Raw genomic sequence first — 15,298 nt, forward strand, 5'->3', positions numbered from 1 at the left:
ATCAAGTGCCAGTCATAAGGGTCTTACTTTCCCGAGGGCTAAGAACAAGAGTTCGCCATCTACACGATACAAATATCGAAGGCTATGCTTCTCTTCACAACAGCTGAAAGTATCTTATACGTGTTGCTTCACTCATGCGGCTAATCGTACGCTCAAACCAGGTCAGGCTGGCCAAGCTGTGCAAAAAGTCAACATGGCCCCTCTCTTCCGTGGTCCTTTTGCCGGCTGAGAGCACATTTCACGATGAATCATACAAGAACGATCCCGCAGCGGCAGTGTACCATCAGGGCTCAGGATACATTGGATCTTATGGAAGCTATACCAGAACTGGCAGAAAACGACACAGCAGAAAAAATGCAGCAGTGAGGAATATAACAATGGGGTTCTACTGTACCATAGATAGCTGCCCGATGACACTGGCATAGAAAGGATTCTATTGTTGAATGCACTCATGAAATTGTCTGAACCTGTCAGGGTGCTGTTTCCACTCCTGTTCTTATTCCATGCTGAAGGGTAACCTCAAAAGCAGATGAAAGCAAACACCAGGGGGAAAAAAAAAATTACACCTAAAGGGAAAGAGACAGGCTGCTTAGAACTGAACAATCTAATGTGACTAACCTGTATGAAGTCGCATGTGCACCTTGAGGCTTCCCATGGTGGAGAAGAAGGAGCAGCAGATATGGCAAGGATAGTCACGTTCACCTCGATGGGTGCGACGGTGTGTTTCAAGAGTTGACTTGACTGTGAAGGATTTCTGGCATATGTCGCACGAGAACGGCCGCTCACCAGTGTGTGTTCGTATGTGTCGGGTTAAGTCACTTGGCTTCCGAAAACTTTTAGGACACATTTCACATCGGTTAGGGTACTCAATAACAGGTTGTTTTTCCCATTCTTGTGTCTCCTGCACAACACCATAAGGTCCTCAGAACATGATCCGAGACAGACTTGCAGTGAAAGACACAAAAGGCTACAATCAATTCTACCACTTCCGTGAACTACCCACAACTAGAGACATAATATGATGATTTTGGGTCACAAATGGCCAATACAATTAAAAAAGTGAAACATGTAATTTGTAACACCATCAAGCAGTTTTTCGTGCTCAAATATTTAGTATTTAAAGCTAATGCTCTCACCCGATCCTTTTCAGCAGCAGTAGAAATTAAGGCTCTTTCCGAAACAGATAAAGTGGATTCTTTAGGATCTCTCTGGGCCAGTTCTCTTGACTGCTCCTCTGTAAATTTGACAAATTTGCGCTGTGTGCCAGAGGAATTCACTTTCTCAGCCAGACGTTTTGACACCTTCTGAGATTCATCAACAGCCACAGCTGGCTCCGTATTACTTGCTGGTGATTCTTCAGCTACTTTTTGAGCTGCTGCCTTTTCTTTCTCCGTAGTAGGATCTAAAAAAGAGAGAAAGAGAATAACTGAAGAAACACACTTTGGACAAATGTAAAAATACTACATAAATATGCAGCAAAGCAAGCTTTTATTAAATGCAATTATAGGACTGCTTAATTGACATCTCTGCCATACCTATTTGTTAACATCTTATTTCTTTTCTTCCAATATTACAAATGAAATAGAAATATTACATAAACTGTACTGCATGGCTTACAAGTTGTCTACAAATATTGTTAGGGATGTTACATCTCACGTGCACTAGGTGGCTTGATCACCATCTCAAATTTTTTTGAATTAATTAATGCATGAATGAAAGTTAAAAATGTCATATTTTCTCTAAAAAAAGAAGACTCTGCGAGTAGCTGTAACAATTTCTGCTTAACCATGTCAAGCAGCATGTTCTACTAATAATTTTACTCCATTTTGAGCAGATACATTTTACTGCACATTAGAAGAGCATTCATGCAGTGTTAAATATTAGCTTTTGTAATAACTAAACATGGGCACAACTCCCTTACCCCTTTCTCCTGTAACAAACACAAAAACACAGAGACAGAAGCACAGCATTTAAAAATTAGCATGGGAATGTCTGAAACTACAGGGGAGGGGCATCAAAGCAAACATTTATGTATTGTAAACAGTACATTGACAAAACAAGACAGCTTGTTAATATTAGAATAAATGAGCATCACCCAGATATGACTAACAATTTACGTGAAAACAGTGGAAGAGTATCTGAAAGTGGCAAGCCACAACTACAATGAGCTCAAGCTTTAATACTTCAGTCAATCATCCAGTCTCCAAAGGGCAGGAAATAGTCATATCTTATTCACAATTTTAGCATACTCCAGCCAATATGTATAAACCTATCGAAGGGGACTTTTGAATCTACCCAATACAGAAGATACAGAATGGAAACATGTGAGACTAAAAGCCTTGCTTCTAATAAGTTCTAGCCATCCTTATCAATACATTATCATTTTTAGGGGTGCTTACTTTTTACAGTCGTCACCAAGCGACACCCGCACTTCAAGAATTTTTTATCGAGCTTGTCAAACTTCAGCCGAAAAACATGGGAAAATTTTCTGGTATTTTGTCTTGACTGATGTCTAGTTCGGGCAGCCAAGAATCAGAGCAGCAACATCATATTCAGAAGCGGGGTGTCATAATTACAGGAGTACCATAATAGTTAACTACTATTCCTAATCTACTACGTAATTTGCTTTGACTATGTAATATAAAGCAAATGTATGCATATGAAGCACAAGAAGGTTACTTACGATGATTGCAAACATGTCGTCGAAGCTGTTGGACAGTTGGCATAAGACAGGAGCAAACTGAACAGATATAACTTTCAGGCTGCTTGTGACTAACAGCATGTCGCTTCAGTGAAAAAGATGTTGTGAAGCCTGCACCGCATTGTTGGCAGACATAATTCTTCTGAGAAGCCATACGTGCAAAGTGGCACCTCATATGAGACTTGAGGTATGTAGATCGCTTGAATCGCTTGTCACATACTGTACACCTGCGAACGCCAGAAGATTCTACTAAAGTACTTTATGTGGATAACAGCCAGTCTGGAACATCAAAGTGGGCTGATTAACAACTCCTTACCAACTGCTTATCAACCTAGAAAAAACACTGATAAAAAAAAGGACAAAAACAGCATTAAAAATACACAACGAAAAATTACTAACAAATAGTTAACCGTTGTTTCTGGTCTTGAAGAATGCATTCATAAAAAAAAGAAGAAAAAGAAAAGTGAACAATGAAATGTTATACAACCTATAAATAATTATTTCCATAATAATTCATTTGTAACTAGTTTATACAACTCTCCATAGCTAAAGCTTTATACTTAAAGAGACGCTAAAGGCAACTATTAAGTGGACGTTGATTGTTGAAATAGCAGTACAGAAACATTATAGTGTTACTTTTGTGTCAAGGAAGTGCTTATTTTAAAATAAAATTTCATTTTAGTGGTCCGCATCGGGTTAGTGCACTTCAAATTACCTGCCTCAAGCGAAACATTTCACATTATTGTTGCTGTGCACAACGTAGCCCAGCTTTACTGCACGACCGCCAACACAAGTAGCAGCAGAACGAAAGTAGCGGGAGCCACAGCAGCAACAACGCCCAATGAACAATTTCCTGTTATACCCTCAGAGATGGCAGACGTACTTGGTTCAAACAGGCGAAAACTGAATTTTTGAATCACTCGCACCATTTCCGACAGTAACGACCAGCGTTTCTTTTTTTTTCCACAAATCAAAGAGAAACGAACAAGTAGCATTTTATTACATCTCTTGATGTACGGAAAGTTGTTTATTTAGTGCAGTTAATTCAATTACTACTGATTCATTGCAGGCGGTACCTCTCACACCATCAGGTTTGTTTAGTGAATGTCCTATCGTAGCGCATGCGTTCTCATGTATTTACCTTAATTTCACGGTAAGTAGGGCACTGCTGTTGATAACATTGTCGTTTTAGACGCTGTCATACATTGAGCTTTCACTCCAACATGAATTGTTATTTGACTTTAGTGTCCCTTTAAAAGTAATTTAAATCTACTTCAAGTTTAATTACAGTTCTCAGTTTTTTTTTGACATGAAAGTAGAGGAACTAAACCTGTGAAAGAAAATAAAACAAAAAATATGTTATTTTGTAAAAAACTTGCATTTTTTACTTTCATCTCCCCTTAAATTGAAAAAATTTCCATCGTACTAACCTAGCAATATTTTAGAAGAAAATATTTCGTGCGATATCACACCATTCTATTATCCTTTATTTTTTGAGTAACATACAGGTGTAAATCTCGATGATACAAATTCGAAGGGAGCATGCAAAATTGTTCGTATCATCCTGGATTCGTATGAACCAAAAACAAGTTAAGGTGATACGTTAAGTTAGTCAAGATGAACAAGAACTTTATTGGCAACTCCTTCTTGCTGAAAAAGTCTATGATGTTCTTTCGAACTTTCCTGCCTTCACCATCTCTCAATAAAGTGCCACGGTTTCCCCACTCATGCTGCTGGCGCGGCGCGTTCACACCTGACATCAAAGGAAGCGAAAGTGGCAAAGCTCATTGGAAAATCACCCGCTTTACCGCTTAAGAGGCCGGAAAACAGCGCCGCGGTCTCGGAGATTTCACACTAGAGAATTCAAGCCAAAAATGCCAGAGCGGCCGGAAAACCACGTCCGGGCCCGTCGAAAATGTTCACACTCATTCTGCCCCTCGTACATGCCACCACCGCCGCCACTATCATTGCTTGAGAATTCATTCCATTTTGCCCATTTCCTAAGCATTTAATTTCGTACTGAGTTTTAGTAATGCAGGCAAAGCATTGTAAAGAAACAGTTTACACTTTTACTTGTTTAAAAAAATATGGCAGCAGAAACGACACGAGTGGTCTCAGCGGCGATGATCAATTCAGCCGACAGTGAAAAAAAAAAGAGACACGTTAGGGCATGCCGTCTCGCTGCTGCTGCACCTTCTTTTACTTCCGGAGTTCTCAGCGATCGTAATCCAAACCAAGCTTTCGATAAACGCATCCTTGTCAAGGCTGTGAGCTTTGACGTGCTGCACGGGTAGTTCGCGATAGAGCCGGCGCAATCCACCGCTGATGCCTCTGCTGCCATGTTGAATTAGCGGCTGGTTCTTTACATCATGGAGTTTCCTATGGTTTACATCATGTGGTTTGAGAGCTAGAGCAGCCGATATAGACAAAGCCGCGAAGCAAAAAGGCGATCTGCTATCACGTGACGGGAAAATTGATCTCGCGCCGATTTTTTCACGTCAGCCTTGCGGCATACTTTTTCGGCTACTAAAGCAAGGAAAAAAAAAAATTCCAGCGAGTTTTGCCACATTCACTTCCTTTGAGGCCAAGAGTGAACAGGCCTTCATTTCACAAATTCGCATCATCCGCAGTGGCTGGGAAAACCGTTCGTATAAGACAGAATCAGAGTACATTTTATAAAACATAGTCCACTCGAAGCAACCTTAAAGTTCCTATCATTGCGAAATTCCCATCAACCGTAATCGTATCATCGAGATTCTACTGTACATACCTCGGCACTAAAAACACATCAGTGAACTAGTACCACACAACAAGAGCATATACGGACACTTAAGCAAGCACCATACTATGAACATGAAGGAAATGAAAGTAATGACTTTACCATTCTATACTGAAACATCAATCAGTCAATCAATCACCCAATCAATCAACCAATTTTTACTTCTCCTAGAGAAATATAGGGGTAGCAGAAAAAAAGCTGCAGTACTGCGGCTTGACAAAGCTCCGGCTCTCTACAAAGTCCAGCAGCAATATCATCAAGTAGAAGGGAAAAAAAACTGTGCTTGAAATTAAACATTTGAATTCAATGCACTAAGACAGGTAGTGGCAACACATAGTGGAGACTAGGTTGAACATAGAAATATTTGATTCTTTATGACACATCATACCTAATAAGACACATTAATGCAATTCAGAAGAACAAAGAGGGGTAAAAGAAAAGAAAGGCACACCGCAATTGAGAGTATTGTAATCTTTACTAAATAAGTTTATTATTTAAGCCAACAGAGTATTATGAAAGCAATGAAATCGCAACAGGAACAAAAAAAGAAAGAAAAATAATGAAAGCAAAGAAAACGCCATGCGCCGAACAGATACGCATATGCATCTAATCACCACAGCCAGATGCTAGTGGAAAACGAAGTTTCATCGTCACCCAATAAAAATGAGCGAAGGGTGTGTATTGAAGCCATCTGAGAAGATATGCCATATTTAGAGTATGTATTTAAGAGTACGGCTAGTTGGAGTGATACCGAGTGATTTCCAGAGTTAGTTTGACATAATAACAAGCCAATATTGCTACCACATTTGGAAACAGTCTAGCTCATTATTACAATGAGCTTGCTCATAAAGTAGCCATTGACACTATACAGTAAATTATTTGTGTTTACATGTGCATATTTACAACTATTAAAAAAGATTGTAGGAAAGGGAAATTGGAAGCTTGTGATGAAAAAATAAACAGGTGGTTCATGTGCTCAAGTCAATGTTTCAACAAGTAGACTTGCCTTCTTTAAAGCAGAAACTCAGTGAATAAAAAGAGAATAAAACACATCACCATGAAAAGAGGATTACATCAATACACGTCACAAAGAACTGTGTTAGTTTTACAGAAACAAGACAGCAGTCAAGAGCAATGCTGCAATAGCCTTCAATGAAAGATGCAGTAAATATAAAGAAGTTGCCCCCTCACACAAAAGGCTTGCCATCATCTCGTACATCCACTTCTGTGCCACGCAAAGCATCCTGTGCTACCTGCTGCAATGTTGATTCTTGAGATAAGGTTGGATTAGGATCTTCATGGGCTACTGGGAGATCACCAACTAGATCATCATTTTCCGGCGTGCCTGAAGCAAGTTCAGTTGGAGTTTCCAATGATGATGTCACAAAACTGCTAGCTAGAGTGCCCACATCCAAAGCATCACCCTGCAGTAAAGACAAAAATAATCCACAAAATTTACTTCACCTGAAAATTGTGCCCCTGAACTAGAACTTTTATGCAGCATGTTATTACATTAGAATACATTCTCACTTTCGATTACACTGAAAAATTTAAGAAGCACCAACTGCAGCTTTCTATGAGTGCCAAGTTGTGCTAGCACATAATGTTCTCTTTCAGCAATGTTAGTTTATTATTCTCAAAATCACATAAAAAGCAAATAATTTTAAACTTGAACTATTAAAAAATGTTCAACTAAAATAGTCTACAGATAAACACTTCTTACTTCTTGCGATAGCATTACCGTGGCTCAAACCTTTTGTAACAGTATCCAAAAATATGAGCAAAGAGCCAGTATGAAATGCTGACGGGTGCTGTCAGAGTGCAAAACTGAGCAGCTAACAACATTGACATCACTTGGATTTCATGTAAACCAACAGCCACCCAAGTCAAGAGTTTGTATTGGCTGCCATATGCCTTGCATGTGGTGCTTGCTGCCATTATGAATAGAGTGCTTATGTGCATACAATGCCACACAGTCAGCGTGCATGGCACATGCACCACTGTTTTGTGGGCTTAGTGGTCAACCATATTTACAAAACTACCACTTCTCTTGATGCTCTCCGGAACTAAAACAGTGAGAAGGCGCTGCAAAAACACCTACATATAATTAACTATCGCATGCTCAAGAAAAAGAGGTTTAAGCAGTTGGTCATAAATGAGTCATTATTGCAACAGCAAAAAGAAAGATGCATTATTTTTATGTCATTACTAATTAATGACACCCCAGTAGCGATTTGTGACTCAAAATGAGATTGAGATGAAATGAGATTAATATGACTAGTGTCTAGCACAATTCAAAACAGCCAGCAAGCCAGCCTAGTTACAGCACAACTGAAGCTCACAATGGCTCCGCTACTGACATGCACTCATCAAATTGCACTCATTCTTTTTACCTGTGTCTTTTTGTGGGTGGTTTGCATCTTGTGATTTTGTGAAATCATTCAAAGCGGAGCAATGAACATCCGGCATGAAGAGTGAGGACAGCCACCGTCTGCAGGTGTCGCCGCCAGTCAGCACCACGTCAGGAATACTAAGATAGTTGATGACAATGCTACTAGCGCATTGTCACCCAGGACAGTATAGGCCACACCCCATATCAAAGTAACATTGTTGTCACAGGATGTCCAAAGCCATGTTGAGCTTTCATGTGCTCTTAGCCCTCGAAATAAAATCTCCCAGGAAATGGATACCACTCAAATTTGGTCCAAATTACTCATGCATACCAAGCAATCGATTGAATGACACATCTCGAGTTCAAAATTTTAGGTCATGCTCCATTGACTTTTTCGTTAACACACCTATTCAAATCGATCACCGGTGATCGACGCTTTGGATCGTTGATTTTGGCATATTGAATATGTTTCTCGTGCACCCAGCACTTTCTAGTAGTTAGACCAGCCACACAACTTTAAGAATCACCTCGAATTTGCCCATTTTAGCAACATAGTGATTTTTGACAGACCTTTGCGCGGACCAATGTGCGTGTGTTGTTGAGAAAACGCACTTGGCTGGCGAACTTTACAAAAGTGCGTGCCCCTCGTAATTATGCAACAGTAGCATCAAAGTTCTGTAATGAAAAGAACCTTTGCAAGCCAAATATTGAATTAAAGTGTCAGCTTCCCAATTTGGAAGTGTTGAGCAGTAATAATTGCCAGAAATTTTTGCCAACTATTCAATAGAGGACTGTAGCTAAGAGTCAGGGAAGATTTCTTCTACAAAAAATGTTTCCAAAGGTCCGCCGCATGTATAAAGTGTTGAGGTGGCCTCCTCAGCCAGTTTCCAGCAGCTTTGGTTTTGTTTGTATCGTTATATCAAATACTAGGTCGTGTCTAGTGTCACTAGTCGCTCCTAAGGCAGCTCCGTCACACGTGCATGGATATACACCAAAGCTGCAAAACAGGTGCGCCACTAGAAACTGTCTTGCTTGCCACCCCACCTGAATTAAGTAAGGACAACCTTAGAACCCAAGGATGACCGCACCTAAGTTTTGTGGTGACGATGTTTTGCGCCAGCTTGGGACAACCGCAGTCGTTCATGTGTTTGTTTTGTTTACTGCCTCAAGTTGTCTTCTCTGCCACAAGTGCGAAGCTGCTGACCTTTGTGCCCAATCTAATAGTACTCTGGTTACATGCGAGGTGCCCACTTCGCTGGGGCACGGTGTGCTGTCACTGGCTGCAGAGCTTTTTCCAACGACGGAAAGGCCACTGGGACACATCTTGGCCCCGACTACAGTGCAGCACAAAAATTTGTAGAACTTTGCGTGATATAGTTCTTTTTTTTTATAGGATGTGAAAAATGCTGAGAAATACGCTTGAATGAATATAAAGGAACGCCAACCTATGCGGATTGATCTGGCTCATGGAAAGAGGTGGCGTTAGACGAAATAACGAAGTTCATTGGACATCTGATTTATAGAGGGCTTATTCACATCACATTACTGGCGTCCATATATATCGAACACCTGGAGGCTCTTACCAAAAAAAAAAAAAAAACTGAAGAAAGTGTATTTTACTTGTGTCTCGGGAAAAACAGAGCAATGCTTCACTGCATGGCACGAGCAATGAAGCAGCACCTTGGTTCTGATTTTCTTTGTCTATGTGAATAGAAACATCTTATACAACATTTAATATTTTTTATACTGTTTCTGGGTCATTTATCTTTAAAATATATATTCAGAATTTTATTTGCTTTGAATATTTTTACATATATAGAGCTTTTTATTGTGCTTCTTACCAGCCGGCAATCAAAAATTACACTTTTCCCTTTTTTAATCATTCCAAAATACTTTTGTTTCTCTACAACATATATTTTTTGGAAAAAGCATTTCATTGTGCAAAATTTCGTATGCTGCAGTGCATGCTGGAGTACTTTTTAAACTGGTAAAAACGATCTTAACGAGACAGAGAAAAAATAACAATTTTCATAAGGTAATGAAAGAGTTAAGGGGGAAATCTGTATTGAATGAAGTGAACTTGTGCCCAGCAATACAAAGAATATTCATGGTACGAAAGCGGTGTAGGGACAGTGATACATTATTAACTATTCGATCTTCAAATCTAGCAAGTTGGCTATTTATACACGAGTTGTGGTACATTTCAGCAGAATTTCTGGTGCCCTTTGCATTTCAGATTATACCTTATGATTCATGCAGTGCACACAATCTGATTGGAATAATATAAACCATTCTAGTATGTTCCAATACATTTAGGCACAACTGTGCCGAGTGGTAACATCTGTAACAGTTTTAGTACCTAAAACTCAAACTCAGTTACACTAAAAAAGAAGCAAGTTATAATATTTTGCTTTCTTGTTATAATATTTCGCTTTCTTGTTATAATATTTCGCTTATCCTTATCACAAGGCATTGTACCCGCAGATTGGCGCATCGCTCGAGTAATACCAATTTTCAAAAAAGGAAATAATCTCCTCATAACCAAGTATAGGCCGATATCCCTTACAAGCACGTGTTGTAAACTGCTGGAGCACATCATTTCAAATTACAAGGTAAATTTTTTAGATGCGCGAAATGCTCTATCACCATTCCAGCACGGCTTCCGTAAAGATCTTTCTACAACTACCCAATTAATTTCTTGTGTCCATTCATTCTCCTCAGTACTAGATAAATCAGGCCAAACCGATGTAATTTTCATTGACTTCAGCAAGGCATTTGATTCTATACCGCACTCCAAACTAATTCACAAGCTTAATCTGGTAGGTTTTCCCTCTACAATTGTTAAATGGGTTGAATCATATTTAAGTTCACGTACACAGTTTGTTGACATAAACGGTCTTCATTCTAACCCTCTCCCTGTTAACTCCGGTGTTCCCCAGGGAAGTGTCCTTGGGCCTTTGCTTTTTCTTACTTATATTAATGATATTACATTGGCAACAGGTGTAGAAATCCGCTTATTTGCCGATGATTGTATCTTATTCCGTTCAATCAACTCTTTAAATGATCAGATAACGCTGCACCAATCTGTCGAAGCCATATCTGCGTGGTGTGACCGCTGGGGAATGAATGAAAACCCTGATAAAACTATGTTCATGCGCATCACTAACAGGAAACAGCCGTTTATTTACCCGTACAGTATAAAAGAGACCCAAATTTTACCAACAGAAAGTTACAAATATCTTGGCGTAACAATCACTAACAAACTAACTTCGTCTTCTCACATTGAAAAGATTTGTTCATCTGCACGTAGGAAATTAGGCATGCTAAGGCATAGACTCAGTAGTTCTCCCCCCAGTACTAAACTTCTAGCTTATAATACAATAATCAGGTCTGGTTTGGAATATGCATGTGAGGTGTGGGATCCGCATACTAAAACAGATATTAACAATCTAGAGAAAATCCAAAGGTTAGCCGTCCGCTTTATTTTCAACCGATTTCGCCGATCTGATTCCCCAACTGAACTAATGCATGATAACAAAATTCAAACTCTAGAATGTCGCAGGAAAATTGCAAGACTAAGACTTCTTTTCTATCTATCCAGCAAAAAAAGTGTACTTGAGCTATCAAATATTCTTTCTCCATTATCTTCGCGTCCAACTAGACGATATCATTCACAAAAATTCACTCCTATCTTTGCTCGAACTAACAATTTCAAATACTCTTTCTTTCCTCGCACATTAACAGAATGGAACGAACTACCACATCAAACTTTTGAATCTGGAAACGTGTTAAGGTGTATTGAAAATTTTTTTTGAAGTAGCTTAGATCTTGTACCCTAATGTGTTGTATATTTACCTGTTAGTTTGTGCCTCTTGTATTGTTACTTTTTTTGGTCATATCCTCATACTGTACCACCCCCCTCTTGCCTAGGCTATTCTTAGCCTGCAGTATTTTCTAAATAAATAAATAAAAATAAATGAAATACAGAAAGTATATAAGCCAAGATTTTTTCGACCTGAGCTTGGGTTAGTGGTAGATAAGAGTAACACGTTTCTTTTATTCTTACTCCATACTTTCCACCTTTGCTTCACCAGCATATTGTTAGCAATACTAGTCTTATATAATCCACTTTTATACATAACCTGGTTTTCAAACCAAGAAATTAAATCAAATATATTGTAAATTAGATATATTATAATCACTGCAAATACAAATGAAATAAAAAATAATTAGGATGACTTCAATGCATAATATACGTATCAACACAAATATATATGATGGTATGGCACAGCTATAAAAGTTGGTAAATAGAAGATTATATAATGCAAATGTCACTCACTTGCAACGTGAGCTGCGGCAATGTTTGTGAAAAGAAGCCATTTTGCGAGAGCACCTGCGTTGCCTGTCCCAGGTTCACTTGATCATTCTGGCTATCAAACAAGACTCCTTGTAACTGCTGCAAGATGTCCAGGTTCACACAAGAAGCAGAGATTACAATAAAACACTGCATGCCACAAACCTGTCACATGGACTTAGTTGAACTACTGTTACTATGAAATATGTCACATCTTTTTCCGGACACTTTCCCAATTTCTAAACGGTACATAACAAAGCATTCAATGAATGACAGGCAAGCTTGTGCATAACTTCTATCATTTGTAACTACCAGCTGCCTTTGTAATAGTTTGTACCCAACATAATTACTTTTCTAGTAAACTGTACTGACATGTTACAAGCAAGTCACTCATGAAGTAATGGGAAATGATCTGTTTGTAGTCTTCAGGCATGCTGCTCTCATTACCCCCCAAAAACCAATATTCCGAGCAAAAAGTATGACAAATGCAAGATAGCTACAGCTTTGGCCTACAAATACTTGGTCCTGTAGCCTTTTTCGGCTATTTAGCCCCTTTATTGTTTGGACAACTTGTCCTTGCCAAGCTTTGCCCCAACCGTTTTAGAGAAGTGTGGCTCATCCGCTTAAGATATCTCTCCATGAGCATTTTGAACAAGACTCAATCGTTTCCAGGCTAGTTCATGTGTAACTTCACAGATGGCAGGATTTGGTCGGCAATTTTTAAAAATCTTATTCCCCATTTGCACATTTCTTCCCAACTTGTGCATAGAAAATGTCCAGTGAAGGTGATTCATGCATTGCTCATGCATCATCGCAAAAAAGGAGCCTCTTGTCATCATGCAGTTCTTCAAGTGCTGATGATTCAGATTCCAAAGTTTACTTTGATGATTTGACGTGTTATATTTGGCAGCTTCTTGATGATGACATTATTTTACGGATTGTGAAAGACACTAATTGGCCGTAAAACTTGAGTCAATATATGTGCCAGGTTTTTTTTAATGTCAATTAAATTATGCTTTTTAGAAGCAAAATATTTGATACCAAATTAAAAAAACACATTGACAGAAAATCTCACAAACAATGAAATGATTAGAGGTAAAGTGAAATGGAAGAGGATCTTGAATATTGCAGAAAGAGCAATCACATTAAAGTGGCAGTGTTGCCCAACTATGGCTGCATTCATCCCAGAGATTGTATTTTATCCAATGGCTTAAGTCATCGATGAAACTGAAATACTTCACAACCACAGAAGTGCTTTTCTTTCTGACTTGGGCAGCAGCTTTTCAGTGCATTACCCATATACCATGCACAGTGTTTGCATACAGTTCCACCTTTATGACTCTGTTCCTCACTAGGTTGCCGCCAATATTGAAAAGATCTCAGTCACAGTGATGTGATTGGTGAAAGCCAATTTAGCGCAGCTACTAGAGCAACCAAAACCTCACTTTGGAGCAGCATAACAACCGTTCGGAGCAGTTAGTTGCCGCAGATCCTTGGGAGCACATATCTAACTTGAAGCCAGAGTAGCTGCAGCACATGCCAAATGAAATCTATTTATAGATGCATGCATGCACGTTCATTTGCAGTACTTCTAAACATGAAACTAGGTCACTGCTCTTCACTTTTCTGCAGACATCCCGAAGTTAAGTCCAGTCAGCTTGAGCTACCCAACACTTCCCAAAAATTAAATTGGCGTGTGTAAATGATTATGGCTTTCCCTGATGCTTTATTCACAATAGTTGAAGCACAAGCTGTCTAAATTTCCCATGAGCTCTATTCACTACGCAGAAATTCACGCAGCTTTGCCCTGGTGGTGCCAAACCTGAATGAAGGGAGCGAGGGCAGTCTTCTTTGCTTTCTTTTCAATATTTTCCTTCTTTCTGTTTTCTCAGCCTTCTTCTTATTTCTATATATTTCTATTTTTCTTCCCATTTCTTTCCTTCATTTCTCTCTCTTTCGTGCTTGTCATTTTTTTTTCTATTTTTATAAGTGGCTTTGCCTGCGTAGCATGCGACAGCCTGAGTCCCTCAAGTTCTCCGCATTCAATATCACCATCAAAGCCCTCGAAGAACAAGAGAAAAGAGATTTCTCATTGACGCGAGCGCGCATTCAGTACGCATAGGACTGCATACGACCAGCCAGGGCCCCTAACGTGATTCACTCAACAAAAAATTTTGATTAGGTTAGTGCTTTTAGTACAATCTAGCTCTTCATTGTGTGGAGAAATGTCTGCTGTCGTTCTTTACGTAGAGTCATCAGGGTCCTGGCTAGCGGGCAGCTAATAAGGACCAAGGTTTCATAACTGGTTGTTCTTATTATTTAATGTGTACTAGTCAACACCTACGATGATAGGAAGAGGGAGCTCGTATTTACATTTAACAAGCTGTTTGACAACTACAGTAGCCGAGATCACGAAGCCCAGCCGAGATGCTCCGAAATACTGAGACACCATGCTTTCTCAGCAAAGCAACAGTCACTGTGCAGCATGTGGTATTGTTGATAAAGCCTGCCCATCGTATGGCTTAAAACATATACACCCTGCATGAAATCTTTTAGAAGTAAACTAGAACAAATAGCACTACAAATGTAAAATGAATTAAATGGCCAGTTCTACATGCATGTATTGAATTGCTGGCCAGCTCTACACGCACATATTGAAATATAATCAATCACATAAGACTATAATCTAAGAACAACTGTAGGCCAACACTACTTTTGTTTTACTGTAACCACAACAGTTCAAAACTATACTTTATTGAGCTCAATACTGTTATCTCACAGTATGGTCTAGGTATGGCGCATCTAACTCAGTAAGTTTCACATTAAGGGTGAGTTGAAATTGTTTGTAAGCCTTGTGACCAGCGACTACTTCAACTACACAGCACTGTTCTTTCTCCTGCGATGAACACTCGAAATTCCAGGGCTTATGTATGAATTCGGAGTGCCTACCATCTTGTTTTTCACTGAAAGAATGCTAACACAATGTTTTGGCACAAGCTTGGCACAAGTATTGAAGTTTTTGTCAATATTTAGTGGGAGATAGCAGGTTTTGCCTCTTGGTGCTGTTTGGTG

At 39.2% G+C, this 15,298-nt stretch overlaps 1 protein-coding gene across 5 annotated transcripts in view; it reads right to left on the reverse strand.

Annotated features, from left to right (window-relative positions):
* The window catches only part of LOC119176510 (uncharacterized), a 133,386-nt gene that overhangs the window by 7,865 nt on the left and 110,223 nt on the right, over nt 1-15,298 (reverse strand). For all 5 annotated transcript variants that reach the window (XM_075877769.1, XM_037427831.2, XM_075877766.1 and 2 more), the window contains 5 exons: nt 12,212-12,328; nt 6,672-6,904; nt 2,684-2,928; nt 1,137-1,402; nt 619-901 (listed from right to left, as the gene is read on the reverse strand). In XM_075877769.1, the coding sequence (XP_075733884.1) occupies nt 619-901; nt 1,137-1,402; nt 2,684-2,928; nt 6,672-6,904; nt 12,212-12,328 (1,144 nt within the window). The remainder of the gene's footprint in view (nt 1-618; nt 902-1,136; nt 1,403-2,683; nt 2,929-6,671; nt 6,905-12,211; nt 12,329-15,298) is intronic.

Source organism: Rhipicephalus microplus, chromosome X, assembly GCF_043290135.1.
Source record: "Rhipicephalus microplus isolate Deutch F79 chromosome X, USDA_Rmic, whole genome shotgun sequence".
Taxonomy (NCBI): domain Eukaryota; kingdom Metazoa; phylum Arthropoda; class Arachnida; order Ixodida; family Ixodidae; genus Rhipicephalus; species Rhipicephalus microplus.